The 13,682-nt window shown below is 34.4% G+C and overlaps 1 protein-coding gene across 4 annotated transcripts in view; it reads right to left on the bottom strand.

The window, feature by feature from the left end:
- Positions 1 to 972: 972 nt before the first annotated feature.
- The window catches only part of POF1B (POF1B actin binding protein), a 101,094-nt gene continuing 88,384 nt past the window's right edge, over positions 973 to 13,682 (bottom strand). For all 4 annotated transcript variants that reach the window (XM_044936808.2, XM_006065017.4, XM_044936807.2 and 1 more), the window contains 4 exons: positions 13,074 to 13,202; positions 12,182 to 12,264; positions 4,554 to 4,668; positions 973 to 2,834 (listed from right to left, as the gene is read on the bottom strand). In XM_044936808.2, the coding sequence (XP_044792743.2) occupies positions 2,829 to 2,834; positions 4,554 to 4,668; positions 12,182 to 12,264; positions 13,074 to 13,202 (333 nt within the window). In that variant the 3' untranslated portion in view covers positions 973 to 2,828. The remainder of the gene's footprint in view (positions 2,835 to 4,553; positions 4,669 to 12,181; positions 12,265 to 13,073; positions 13,203 to 13,682) is intronic.

The following is a 13,682-nucleotide window of genomic DNA, read 5'->3' on the forward strand; positions in this document are numbered from 1 at the left end:
TAAAGTAATATGTTATAAAGTCTATCCCTTGACATAAAGAATGTCTGGAACATAAACTTTAATAACAAAAAAAATGGGAAGGAAGCCAAACATAAAGACCCGGGACTTAATATTTCATATACAAGAGACTGATCCAAGACTACCAAGACTGCCTGGCTATCATGTAATTATGTCATATTACTATTCCAGTGTTCTTCTGTAGGCTTAAAGTGGTATGTCTTGTTTTGTCACTAAAGATTAATGGTTTTATAATACAGATGTGGTTTATTCTGTTATTTATTTTTTTAAATATATTTTATTTATCCTAAGATGGATAAAAAAGTACTTTTGCATTTTTTTACTGGACAAAAAAGTACTGTGGAAATCCAATAAATTTAGTAATGGTGTCTTGTGGGGGAGAGACCTTGCAGGGAAGTCTTTTTCACAGCTTATTATTTACTTTCATGGGTACTATGCCTGCACAATGTTATCTTTGTGGATTATAATAATGAGAAAGAAGTGAGAATGACTTTTTGTTAAAGTGATCTAACTTGAGTGGTAGCATGCAATTTTTTGAGCTTTATTTTGTTCCTTTTGTACTGTTTCTGTAGACAAAGTATTACAGTTAAAGCACCTTTACAAAAATAGGAAGAATGTTTTATGGCATCTAGTTATGAACTTACTGAATTACGAAATTTAGAGGACTAGGTTCGTAAGCGAAGAAATTTCTCATTTTAAACAGAAAACTGCATCATTGAGAGGTCCAACTATGTTAAAGTGTTGTCTCTAGTAATCTACATCAGAGTTTTCTATTGTGGTGCTTGTTAGCCTAACATAAACATTCATGTGAATAGTAACTTTCTGACTGAAATGTACAGGTAAGCTAAACATCCATACTGCATGTTTCCTACTAGGACTTCCACAAAAACAATATAGATACATATTTTTTTTTAGATACATATTTTATTTATACATTTAAATTAACTTTGCATGTCATTGCACAGTCTCCCATTTTATTCAACATCTAAAGTAAAATATGCTGGAACAGAATTTAGATAAACAGGCATTCCTCACCTGACAATATCTGCAGTTTTCAGAGATAAGCTGTGTGAAACTTAGGAAAACAATCACATGTTTCTATTGAACTTAATCAAAAATTAGAAAAGAAATACATACATATAACTTTGTTAAGTATAATAATCACCTTGTTATAACCCCCCATTCTCTCACTATGCATGGATCAAGTGAGCCCAAATTTTGGGCACTGTTACTTTTATATGAGTAGTTTAGGAAAATCACATTTATTCTAATTTTAAAAGTTATTGTAGCACTTTTCTATCAGGCTACTAAAAACTTACACTTACATAATGTATAATGGGGAGATGATAAGGCATAATTTTGTTACAGTTACATATATGAGTAGTTAGCAGAGGAGAAATTTCCATTGTTCCTATACTAAGGGAATAAAGGTAAGGACTATATAGCTCATTCTGTTACAAAACACTAATAAGATTAGAATTGTACCAACCCATATTACAGAGCTTAACATTTTAGTCAGAGTATTAGGAAAATAAGGCTTTTTGCTTCATATCAAGACTAACTTGGATATTTATATAAATATTAAAAACATTTTTCTCTTCATTTGTGGTTTGATTCAGTATAGTTCCTCATATGTTCCTATCTTAACAGTTTCTTAGTATAATGGATAATTATTAGAATATAATTATAAAGAATGACAGAATTATATATAGATATATGCAAAGACTTTTCAGTGCAAAACCTCATTCACGTATAAATCCAAATTTATTTGTTACCTGAATCTATACTTGGTCAAATACAAACATTTTAATTTTTGCTAATTCTTAACTTTAACCAAAGGGGTTGAAATTTTAAAAGTTCATTCATATCTACTAATATATTTAGAAAATACTTTAGTTCACTTTATAAGATCATTAGAACCCAGTTAATCAACCAACTTCAAAGTACATTAAATATTTTATGATAAGATCTCTTTCTCCCAAGTAGAATACAGATATCAAGTGTTTCACTTTTACACAGTATTTCAATGTTGTTTTATCTACCACTATTTTTAAAAAAAGACCACCTTCCTTCCACTCTCTACTGCAATATAGTGTTATTTGTTTTTAAGAAAGTGGGTGTGCTCATTTGGGGATGATATGCTTCAAAAGACAGATTTGCCAAGCCCCTGACGAGTACTTAGACCCATAATACCATAATGTACAATCTAGTAGACTTAGGTATTTTTTAAAATATCCCACTTCCCTAATAAATGAAATTAACCACCACCTTTGATTTAGTTTTATCTCAAAGAAGTATAAATGTAACTCCTTTGTACATGTAATAAATTATCTATTTTAATCACAAGGGTTAATATGAGAAAAGCAAATATATTCTGTATATACCATGCACTAAACTTTTTTTAATTCAATAATATTGCTTTTTGTTGTTGTCATTAAAAAATAGTATTTACTCCTTCAGCTAAACTGCATTCTAATATCCTAGGAAAACTTCTAGTGAGATAACTTGTAAAATCTCTACCCCCAAAAAATTAACTCTGTCTAGGAAGCACCCTATTGAAAAAGAGTGGATATAGTCCTGCAGTTTGTAATTGAGTTTTAAAAATTAGTATGTTGCTATATTGAATACAAAAATGTGATAGAAAGGATTCAGGCCTTATAAATGGCTGAAGAAACTGTCATCTGTATAACTAATTAATTCCATTAGACTTGCAGGGTTATAGCATGGCTTAAAATATTGATTGGCTTTTGTTATGAAAAAATAAAGTACTAATGAAGACACAAAAAATTTCCTTTGAGCTGGAGATTCATTCATGGCTAGAAAAGAAAAAAAATAATTTAGAACTGGCTTATAATTAAGACATTATAATTATATGAATAAAGTTATAAAAACTATGTACATTGATATGAATAATACCAAAGGAAATACATGGCACTGTTTGGCACTTTTTTATATGTATAGTCAATGACACAATGGTTTATCTGACTTTAGTCAAGGTATAGTTTTCAAATGACTTTAAGCACAGAGGAGGAAGATTTAAGTAGATTTACTCCTTGGTCTCATATTTAGAGGTTAAATATATCCAAAAGTCTTTGTTGATAAATACACATCTATCATCTGTGAACTTAAATATATTTTGAACTTGCTAATAATATCTAGTACCTTCAAATATCAAATTTGATGTTCATTGCCATATGCTATTAATGAAGGGAAATGTAACTACTATTATTCTGTAGACCTTTATTTGGCAGGTCCTCACATCCCAGGGACAGGGGAGCCTGGTGCCCTGCTGTCTATGGGGTCGCACAGAGTCAGACACGACTGACACGACTTAGCAGCAGCAGCACATTTATGCCACCTCTGGGGAATAATAGTAATAAGTAATTCTCAATAATTAATGACCTAAGAAATACAGTATATTAAAATATATTTCAAAGTTCAAATTATTTTTATTTTAGGGTTACTGAATGTTGGTTGCTTCCACTGATGATAGATAATCATATGTACATGATTAATGATTTGACCGTAGTTAGAGAAGGGCTTCAGAGTTAATAGCTTTTTGAATTTTTTTTAGTTTATTCAAATATTTGAGCTTGTTCAACCAAAAGATAATTGTTCAAAGTGAGTTAACAGATGTTTAATTTTATTAATTATATCTGCAGTAATTTATTAATTATACACCTGCAGTATTTTATTAACTATAAATCTACATTTAAAATTTTCCTCAAAAGGTTCTGCAGAATAGTTGATTGACATATATTTATCTGTTGCTCATCATGATATACTTAGGCATTTTAAGACTTTTATTGAAATATAATAAACTTAGAAGTAGTACACACATAGGTGTACAACTAAATGAATTTTCCTAAACTCAACACATATATGCAACCATTAGTCAGATCAAGAAAGAGCATATTATTATTACCCCAGTAGTCCTCCTTATTGGAGAAGGCAATGGCCACCCACTCCAGTACTCGCCTGGAAAATCCCATGGACAGAGGAGCCTGGTGGGCTGCAGTCCATGGGGTCGCAGAGTCGGACACGACTGAGCGACTTTACTTTCACTTTTCCCTTTCATGCATTGGAGAAGGAAATGGCAACCCACTCCAGTGTTCTTGCCTGGAGAATCCCAGGGATGGCGGAGCCTGGTGGGCTGCCGTCTGTGGGGTCGCACAGAGTCGGACACGACTGAAGTGACTTAGCAGCAGCAGTCCTCCCTATGTTTCCTTCCAATTGGGTGCCAACCCTCAAAGAAAACCAACCACTTCCTGACTTTTAAAACCATAGATTAGTCTTACCTGCTTTCAGTACTTAAGATTTTAACATAAGAAAAAGGCTGTCATTATCATAGTGTTAAAAATCAGATTCTATATAGTTTTACAATGTCCTACAATGTGCAGGGCAGTCACCCACATCAAATTATCCAGCCCCAAATATTAATAGTGCTGAGGCTGAGAAACTCTGCTAACCAAATGCAATGGCCTTAGGATTTTTTCTCCCTAATTATATACTCTAGAAATGTCCCATGAACTTACACAAGTCCATTTGTCTTCTGTTTTCTCAATCACAATAGTTTGTGTATCACTACCTGGCGGTATATATTCATAGTCATCATACAAGAGGCCTAGGATTGGATACTGTGTCCTGTACCTATATAGAAAAACAAAAGTTAGTTTACAGGCTGGACGAGAAAATAATTTCATTACTTTTTAGTCATTCCTACTTTGACTTTCCTTATTTAATTTGGCTCTGAATGACTTTTAACTTTTTCTAAAAAGAAAATCTCCTCTTAGTGTACACAGATTTACTACTATTATTTTCAAGAGAATAAGGGGGAAGTATTTCTGCTTCTGGCAATGATGGACCACTGGCAGCACAAGACAGTGATCCCAAAGAAGGGAAACAAATGGCATGAGCCCTACAAGTGCCTACCACACTGCCTGGAGTGAGAATTTGTAGAACAGAATACCAGACAGGAGAGAGCTATACAGTTGGAGAGAGGTGAAGGGATCTGTAGATAATTCCCCTACAAGTCTTTGGGTCAGTACTGATCAGTATAGGCATGTGAAAAAGCTACTGAGGCTGGGGTAAGAACCACTGAAAAGGAACAGTCTTAAAATTCCTAGAGTTCACTTGGTGAAGGGAACTCCAGTCTGTGTTCCAGTAACCAGAGTGAAAAGACTTCCTAATACTTGAGGGCATCAGGCAAATACTACAAAACACTACTACTGCCTTAGTAGTGGGATGACCTGGTCCTAGACTGCAAGTTGTTCTAAGAGTTTAAAAACAAAACTTGAAATTATTACACTGTTTCCAAATAACCTAACCTCATCTCAGAACAAACCTCCTAAATTCTTAGTGTTATAAAAAATATCCAGAACTCAAATATGTAAAATCAAAATATATGGCATTCAACACGAAATCAGTAGGTATGGAATGAGGCAGGAATATATGAATAATGATGAAGAAAAAAGTGAATTAGTAGAAACAAACCAAGAAATGACAAATAAGCAAGGTTTCATCTACTAGAAATATAAAGAAATATATAAAGTGTATAATCAGTAAGTTGGAGGAAAGCATGAACACAGTGAGAAAGATTGAGAATACGATGATCTACATCAGATTTATAAAGATGAAATTAATGTTGTGTGGGATCAACAACAGATTAGGCACTGCAGAAGAAAATACTACTAAATTTGAAGACATCAGGACAAATTAACCAAAATCAAACACAAGAGAAAAAAAGACTGAAAAAGATATACAGAGTATGAGTTAGCCATGTAAAATATCAGGTGCCTTCATATATGCATAATTGAAGGATTACAGGATATAGGATTATATATCCTGGATTATAGGATTAGCAGGAGAAAAAAATAGTTGAAGAAATAATGATATAATTCTTTCCAAATTTGATAGAAACTAAACAGAGATCCAAGAAGCTCAATGAAGAACAAGAAAAATAATGATGAAGAAAAACACATAGAGGCACATCATTATCAAATTGCTGAAAACCAGTGATAAAGTATCTCATAAACAGAAAAAAAAGCATTACTAAGAGAAATAATCATAAAATTAACATCAAACTTCTTATTAGACATAATGAAAGTCAGAAGACAGTGGAATGACAGCTTTAAAGTACTGGAAGTACCAGTTACTATTCTACACACAGCAAAAATAACTTTGGATAATAAAGGCAAAATTACAATTGTTTTCAGACATAAAAAGCCAAGAAAAGTCTTCACCAGCAGAACAGTATGGTGAGAAATATTAAAGGAAGTATGGAAAATGATTATCAGATGGTAATTTTGAATCTAAGCAAAAGAATGAACAGCACTAGAAATGATACATATGTGAGTAAATTTAAAACATTGTTTTTTGTGTTTTAATATTTTAAAAATAATTTTACTATTTAGAGCAATATAATACTGTATATGAAGGTTTAAAATATATGTAAAAGTAAATATAGATAAAGAAATAGCAAAAAGATCATGGGAAAATGGAAGTATACTACCATAAAATTTCTATGCTACATGTGATGAGATACATTATTTGAGGACAAACTGTGATAATATAAAAAAGAATACTTTAAAACTTACAGCAATCATAAAAAAAGAAATATACCTAATAAACCAATAAAACAGATAAAATACAATAATGAAAATAACTTCAAGAATATCACTAAAATTGATATAGTTCTAACCAGATTGGTTATCAAACAAAGAAAGCACACAATTTAAAGATATCAATAAAGATACCACCTCATATCTGTCTTAGAATGGCTATTATAAAAAAGACAAGAAATAGCAGGTGTTGGCAAGGGTGTGGAAAAAAGGGAAACTTTTGCACTGTTGGTGGGAATGCAAACTGGTGCAACATGTGTATACTTGTGGCAGATTCATGTTGATATATAGCAAAACCAATACAATATTGTAAAATTAAAAAAAACAGTATTGAGGTTCCTCAAAAAATTAAAAATAGAACTAACATATGATCTAGCAATTTAACTTCTGGGTATTTAAAAGAAGGAAATGAAAACACTAAAAGGTATCTGCACTCTAATGTTCATTGTGACATTATTTACCAATAGTCAAGACATAAAATCAGTGTAAATGTCCATCAATGTTGGAATGGATAAATAAAGTATTGAAGCAACCTAGATGTCCATCAGCAGATGAATGGATAAGAAAGCTATGGTACATATACACAATGGAGTATTACTCAGCCATTAAAAAGAATACATTTGAATCAGTTCTAATGAGGTGGATGAAACTGGAGCCTTTTATACAGAGTGAAGTAAGTCAGAAAGAAAACCACCAATACAGTATACTAACGCATATATATGGAATCTTGAAAGATGGTAACAATAACCCTGTATACGAGACAGCAAAAGAGACACTGATGTATAGAACAGTCTTTTGGACTCTGCGGGAGAGGGAGAGGGTGGGATGATTTGGGAGAATGGCATTGAAGCATGTATAATATCATATATGAAACGAGTCACCAGTCTGGGTTCGATGCACGATACTGGATGCTTGGGGCTGGTGCACTGGGATGACCCAGAGGGATGGTATGGGGAGGGAGGAGGGAGGAGGGTTCAGGATGGGGAACACATGTATACCTGTGGTAGATTCATTTTGATATATGGCAAAACCAATACAATATTGTAAACTTAAAAAATAAAATAAATTAAAAAAAATATTATGTATTGTATATTCAAGACACACACATACACACACACTGGAATATCATTCAGCCAAAAAGTAAAGGAAATCCTACCATTTACAACAGAATGGATTGACCTTGAGGGCATTATGCAAAATGAAATAAGGCAGACAAAGACAGGCAGATACCATATTATCTCACTTGTACGTGGGATCTAAAAAAAAAAAACCTCACAGGTAAAGAGAACATATTGCTGGTTGCCCGAGGTGGAGGAGTGGGGGGTGGGCAAAATGGGTGAAAGTGGTCAAAAGGTACAAACTTCCAGTTACAAAATAAATACATTGGAATGTAATGACCAGTATGGTAACTATAGTTAATAATACTGTATTGTATATTTGAAAGTTGCTAAAAGATTAGATCTTTAAAAGTTCTTATCACAAAAAAATTTGTAACTATGGATGGTAATGGGTATTAACTAGACTTATTGTGGTGATCACTTAGAAATATACACATAGTGAACCACTGTGTTGTATATCCAAAACTAAAATAATGTTATATGTTAATTATATCACAATTTTTAAAAATTTAAAGAGAAATCTTTTGTCTTGAAAACATAAAAAGGAGTATGATGACAAAAGAGCAGTCACAGAAGACCTCAGATATCCCCAAAAAAGACTTAAAAAAAAACCCTCTGCATAATTGGGTAGGACTAAAAGAAAAATAAGAAATCAGGATGAGGCCTGCACCCTTGGGAGGGAGCTGTGAAGGAAGAAAGTTTCCCACACCTTGAGAAGTCTCCTCACCAGTGGAAAGATCATACTGGACAGAGGGAGACTTTTGGAGCCTAAGAGGGAGAGAGCAGCAACAGGTTTGTGGAAGGCAAAATAGTAACCTACACAGACGGTCGGCACTGCCAATCTATGTTCCCCAACCTGAGACACTCTTCTGTCAGTGAGAATGGGGCTTGGGTGCTGAAGTTCAGATTCCAGAACTCAATCTCAGGGAGAGGACCAGGGTTAAGTGTGGAAACTACACCTAACTAGGTTTAGGTGTACTAGGAAGAAGCCTGAGCCCACCAGAAAGAAGGCACCATTATTGAGAGGCACATGAGAAGAGGGGTGGGACCACTATAAGAGCTTCTTTCCCTGTGAGTGCTCCCAGGCACAGGACACTGCCTAGAGGAGGCCTGGGGACTGGCATGAGTCACCATTGCCATCTTGGGCTCCAGAGGCAGACACTGACCACCTCTTCCAGACCTGCAGGCAGATGCTGGAACTGCCCTGCTGTCCCAGGAGAGCATGGATAGCTCTTGCTACTAGGAAATCCACGAGTGAGTTCCAGGAGCTGTCCTATTGTCCTGGGAGCGTATAGGTAAACTTGCTTCTCTAGAAAATCCATCAGTGGGAGTCAGGACCTGCCCATGCTGTCCTAGGAGGACACAGATAGCTCCCCCTACTAGGAAATCTGCCCAAAGGGGCTGAAACCAGGGGATGTGTGACTAAGGAAGAAGTGGTGAAATCTCTCTTAGCAGCTGTGAAAACTTTAGTTACACCTCCACTGATAGCTTCCTAAATTCAGTGCATGTGAAACATCTGAAAGGACAAGTGTTCTTGTAGCTGGGAGGGGTATAACTTAAGAGCTGTGGGCTTTGTGGGCATGTACATGTGAAGGTTGGGGCAGACCAGAATATGAGCTGCCTCTGTAGTTCCCATGGTGGGTCCAGGTGCATAGCTGATGCAGTCCTAGGACTGACTTCAGTGGATCTGAGCCAATGGCCTGATGAAAACAATGCCTGAGTCACCAGGGCCAATTTCTGGCATGCCCACAGTTAAGGTGGGACCAAGAACACCAACAACAACATTGTACTTTGTAAGCTCAGGCTAAAGGGGACACAACAGAGCACATTGACAGGTGAACACCTCCAGAGGAGGAATACTCAGTGGCTTCTCTCCCAGTGGGAGTGCTTCAATCCTACCTATCTTATACCACAGATCAGAAACACAGCTAAGAAACAGATCTGGGGGTCTCTACTCTGACAACTAGGGAACAGACCCCACCCCTGACAGGGCAGTGACAACCAAATAGCAATATCTAGGACATGCAACATTTAGGGCAATCTCTGATCACCCTATCAAGGGGATAATGGAACAAGCCTCTGGACCAACCTCACCCACAAGGAGGCAGACACCAGAAGCAAGAGGAACCATGATCATGCAGACTGTGGGAAGGAGACCATAAACATAGTAAGTGACAAAATGAGATGACAAAGAAATATGTTACAGATGAAGAAGCAAGATAAACTTCTACAAAAACAACTAAATGAAGAGGAGACAAGCAATCTATCTAAAATAGAATTTGGAGTAATAATGATAGTAAAGATGTCCCAAGAGCTCAGAAAAAGAATGGGGGCAGAGATCAAGAAGATGCAAAAAATGTTTACCAAAGACCTAGAAGAACTAAAAAACAAATAAACATAGATGAACAAGACAAGAACTGAAATAAATACACTAGAAGGAAAAAATAGCAGAGTAACTGAGGCATAAAAACAGATAAGTGACCTGGAAGACAGAATGGTGAAAATCTCTGCCACAAAGCAAAGAAAAAAGAATGAAAAGAAATTAGGACAGTCTCAGAGACTTTTGGGACAACATTAAATGCACTGACATTTGAATTAAAAGGGTTCTGGAAGAAAAAGAGAAAGGGCCTGAGAAAATATTTGAAGAGATTATAGTTGAAAACTTCCCTAACATGGGAAAGGACATAGTCACCCAAGCCCAGGAATTGCAGAGTCACATATGGGATAAACCCAAGGAAGAACACACCAAGACACATATTAATCAAACAAACAGAAATTAAATACAAAGAAAAAATATTCAAATAAACGAGGTGAAAGTAACAAATGACATATAAAGGAATCCCCATAAGGTTACCAGCAGATTTTTCAGCAGAAACTCTGCAGGCCAGAAGGGAGTGGCAGGATATATTTGTAATGAAAGGGGGAAAAAACCTACAACCAAGAATACTCTACCCAGAAAGGATCTGATTCAGACTCAACAGAGAAAAGCTTCACAGACAAACAAGAGCTAAAAGAATTCAGCACCACCAAACCAGCTTTGCAACAAATGCTAAAGGAAACTTTCTAGGCAAGAAACACAAGAGAAGAGAACAAAAGAGGAAAGGAAGGGAGAAAAGACCTACAAAACAAACCCAAAACAATTTATAAAATGTCAATAGGAACATAAAAGTTGATAATTACCTTAGATGTAAATGGATTAAATGCTCCAACCAGAAGACATAGACTGTCTGAATGGATACAAAAACAAGACCCATATATATACTGTCTACAAGAGACTCACCTCATACCTAGGGACACATACAGACTGAAAGTGAGGGAGTAGAAAAAAATGGTCCATGAAAATGGAAATCAAAAGAAAGCTGGAGTAGCAACATTCATATCAGACAAAATAGACTTTAAAATAAAGACTGTTACAAGAGACAAGGAAGAAAACTACAAAATGATCAAGGGATCAATCCAAGAAGACATAACAATTGTATATATTTATGCACCCAATATAGGAGCAACTCAATATATAAGGCAAATGCTAACAGGTATAAAGTGGTGCAGCTGCTTTGGAAAAATTTAGGAGTTCTCCAAAAAGTTAAACAGAGTTACTATGTGCTCAGCAATTCTACTCCTAGGTATATACTTAAAAGAAATGAACACATATTTATACACAAATTTGAACACAGATATTTACAATAGCATTGTTCAAAACTGAAAACAGCCCAAATTTCCATCAATTGATGAATGGATAAATAAAATGTTATATACATCCATAAAATGGAATACTATTTAGTAACAAAAATCAATGAAGTACTGACACATGCTAAACCACAGATGAATCTTGAAAACATGCAAAGTGAAAGATTTCGGTTTCCAAAGATTACATTTTGCATTATTCCATTTATATGAAATATCCAAAGTTGATTGTTGCTGAATGTATTCATAAAGAGTCACTTTCTATTTGATTTGGCAATGTAAGTTATGGTCATATTGATTACATAAGAAGAGATGCTGCCTAAGAATGATGATGTCTATGCAGGAAAGAACAGAGCCAAAAGATAAAGACAGATTTCTGAAGACATATTTTGATCACACAAATCCATTTGGACAACAAGCAATCCCAGTTAAGTGGATTAACCAATTCCCAGTTTAAGCTGCGTTTCTGGCATGTACAACTGAAAGAGTCCTGACTAATATGGTTGGTTAAACAATGAATTATTTGCTTTTTACTTTCATTGTATTTAATGTATTATAAATACAGTGAAAGTGTGCTGTTGAATTTTATCATCTTTTTGTGAACATTCATTCCTCAGTAGAATTACTGGCCAGCAGAAAACATCAAATTCTGTCTAGGGGTGTATGTATCAAGTAAACATGCTACAACTTGGATTATAACATAACCAAAATCATATCCAAATTTCATTAAAAATACATTACTTTTTAGTTGTAATAGTTGTCCTTCCACCACTGGAGGGTTGGTTATGAGATGAATATATTTCTTGTCTCAACTTTGAGAGTTCCTTAGAAATAAAAGACAATATAACCATTTGAAAACAGTACAAACATGAGGTAAGAGGTATTTCTGATCATTTAACAAGGTTCTAAGAATAATTTTTCCCTTCCTTTTTAGCCTTGAGGTAAGAATATTCCAATCCTACTTGTTGAATTCCATATAGTCTTGCTTCATGATACCTAATTAAGTTACATTATAAGTCTCTGCAAGAATCCACTAACTGGTATACGATTTCTATACTTAAAGGATAACATGAGATAGAATGGGCATGATTCTCAAGATGAATATGTGAAAATTTCTGTTGCAAAAGATTAAAAAGTAAAACTATAACAGAAAAGCATTGAAACTGCAATATGGGAACAGATATTGTTTCCTAAAAGATAATCTATTACTGAACATTACTACAAGTACCATTTGTTCAATAACAGCAATACGATATTAACCACTATTTTGGATACTTTGTTCCTTCGGTAACTATTTTATAACAGAACTTGGGCTATATACTATAGTCATAGAAAGGAATATAACACAGTCCCTTACTGAAGCAACTCAGTCTTATTGGAAGTTTCATTGCTAATGAAGTAGAAAATCAACATTTTAAAAATATTAAAGGCATAATATTTTTTGCTTCAATTCTATCTTTCCCTTGAATTATTTCTCCTGAAATAGAGCCTTCTACTTCTTAATAGTCATTCACATTCTTCTTTATGAATAAATTAAGTCTTGGAAATATGTCTTTTCTTAGTTTGTGGGAATTATTTATCCCACATGGCTGAGTTGTATGGTTCCTCTCCACCTTGACCCCTTCTCTGTTACCTCTGACTGACGCTTTATAAGGGAATCCTTCTCTTCCAGCAAACTTGTCAGTTCATGAATCTTGAATTGAAAATCATTGCAGCTTCCTTCTCTTCTTGAAACATCTTTTTGGTACTGATTTAATTGAGTCTAAGGATTTAAAAAGAACTTAGAACTATTATAATTCTCATTTAACAAAATGGATAACTGAGTTCCAAAGAGGTTAAGTGGCAGAAAGTCATAAAGCTAGTTATGAAATGAAGAGTAAAATATCAATAGTTACAAACATTTGAAGTTTTATGAATGTTGAATATAAATTGAAATACCAATTAGGAATTTCTCACTTTTTAAAGTTGACTTTACTATTTAGGCTTAGGCATTATGTAAGTAAAAATCCTAGGCAACAGAATTAAAATAAAGCTAAGAAAACAGGTACTTTATATTCCTTCAAATACTAATTAAGGAAAAGTCAGTAACTAATATTATATCATTATTTGCACTTAACAACATATTCCTCCTGCATAACTTCTCTCAGTCCTCACAGCAGCCCTCTGAGATAAGTGTTATTATAAACCTTATTTACAAAACAGGTAAATGAGATCCAGAGATGTTAAATGATACAAAGGAGCA

The sequence above is a fragment of the Bubalus bubalis genome, chromosome X (genome assembly GCF_019923935.1).
Source record: "Bubalus bubalis isolate 160015118507 breed Murrah chromosome X, NDDB_SH_1, whole genome shotgun sequence".
In the NCBI taxonomy this organism is placed as follows: Eukaryota; Metazoa; Chordata; class Mammalia; order Artiodactyla; family Bovidae; genus Bubalus; species Bubalus bubalis.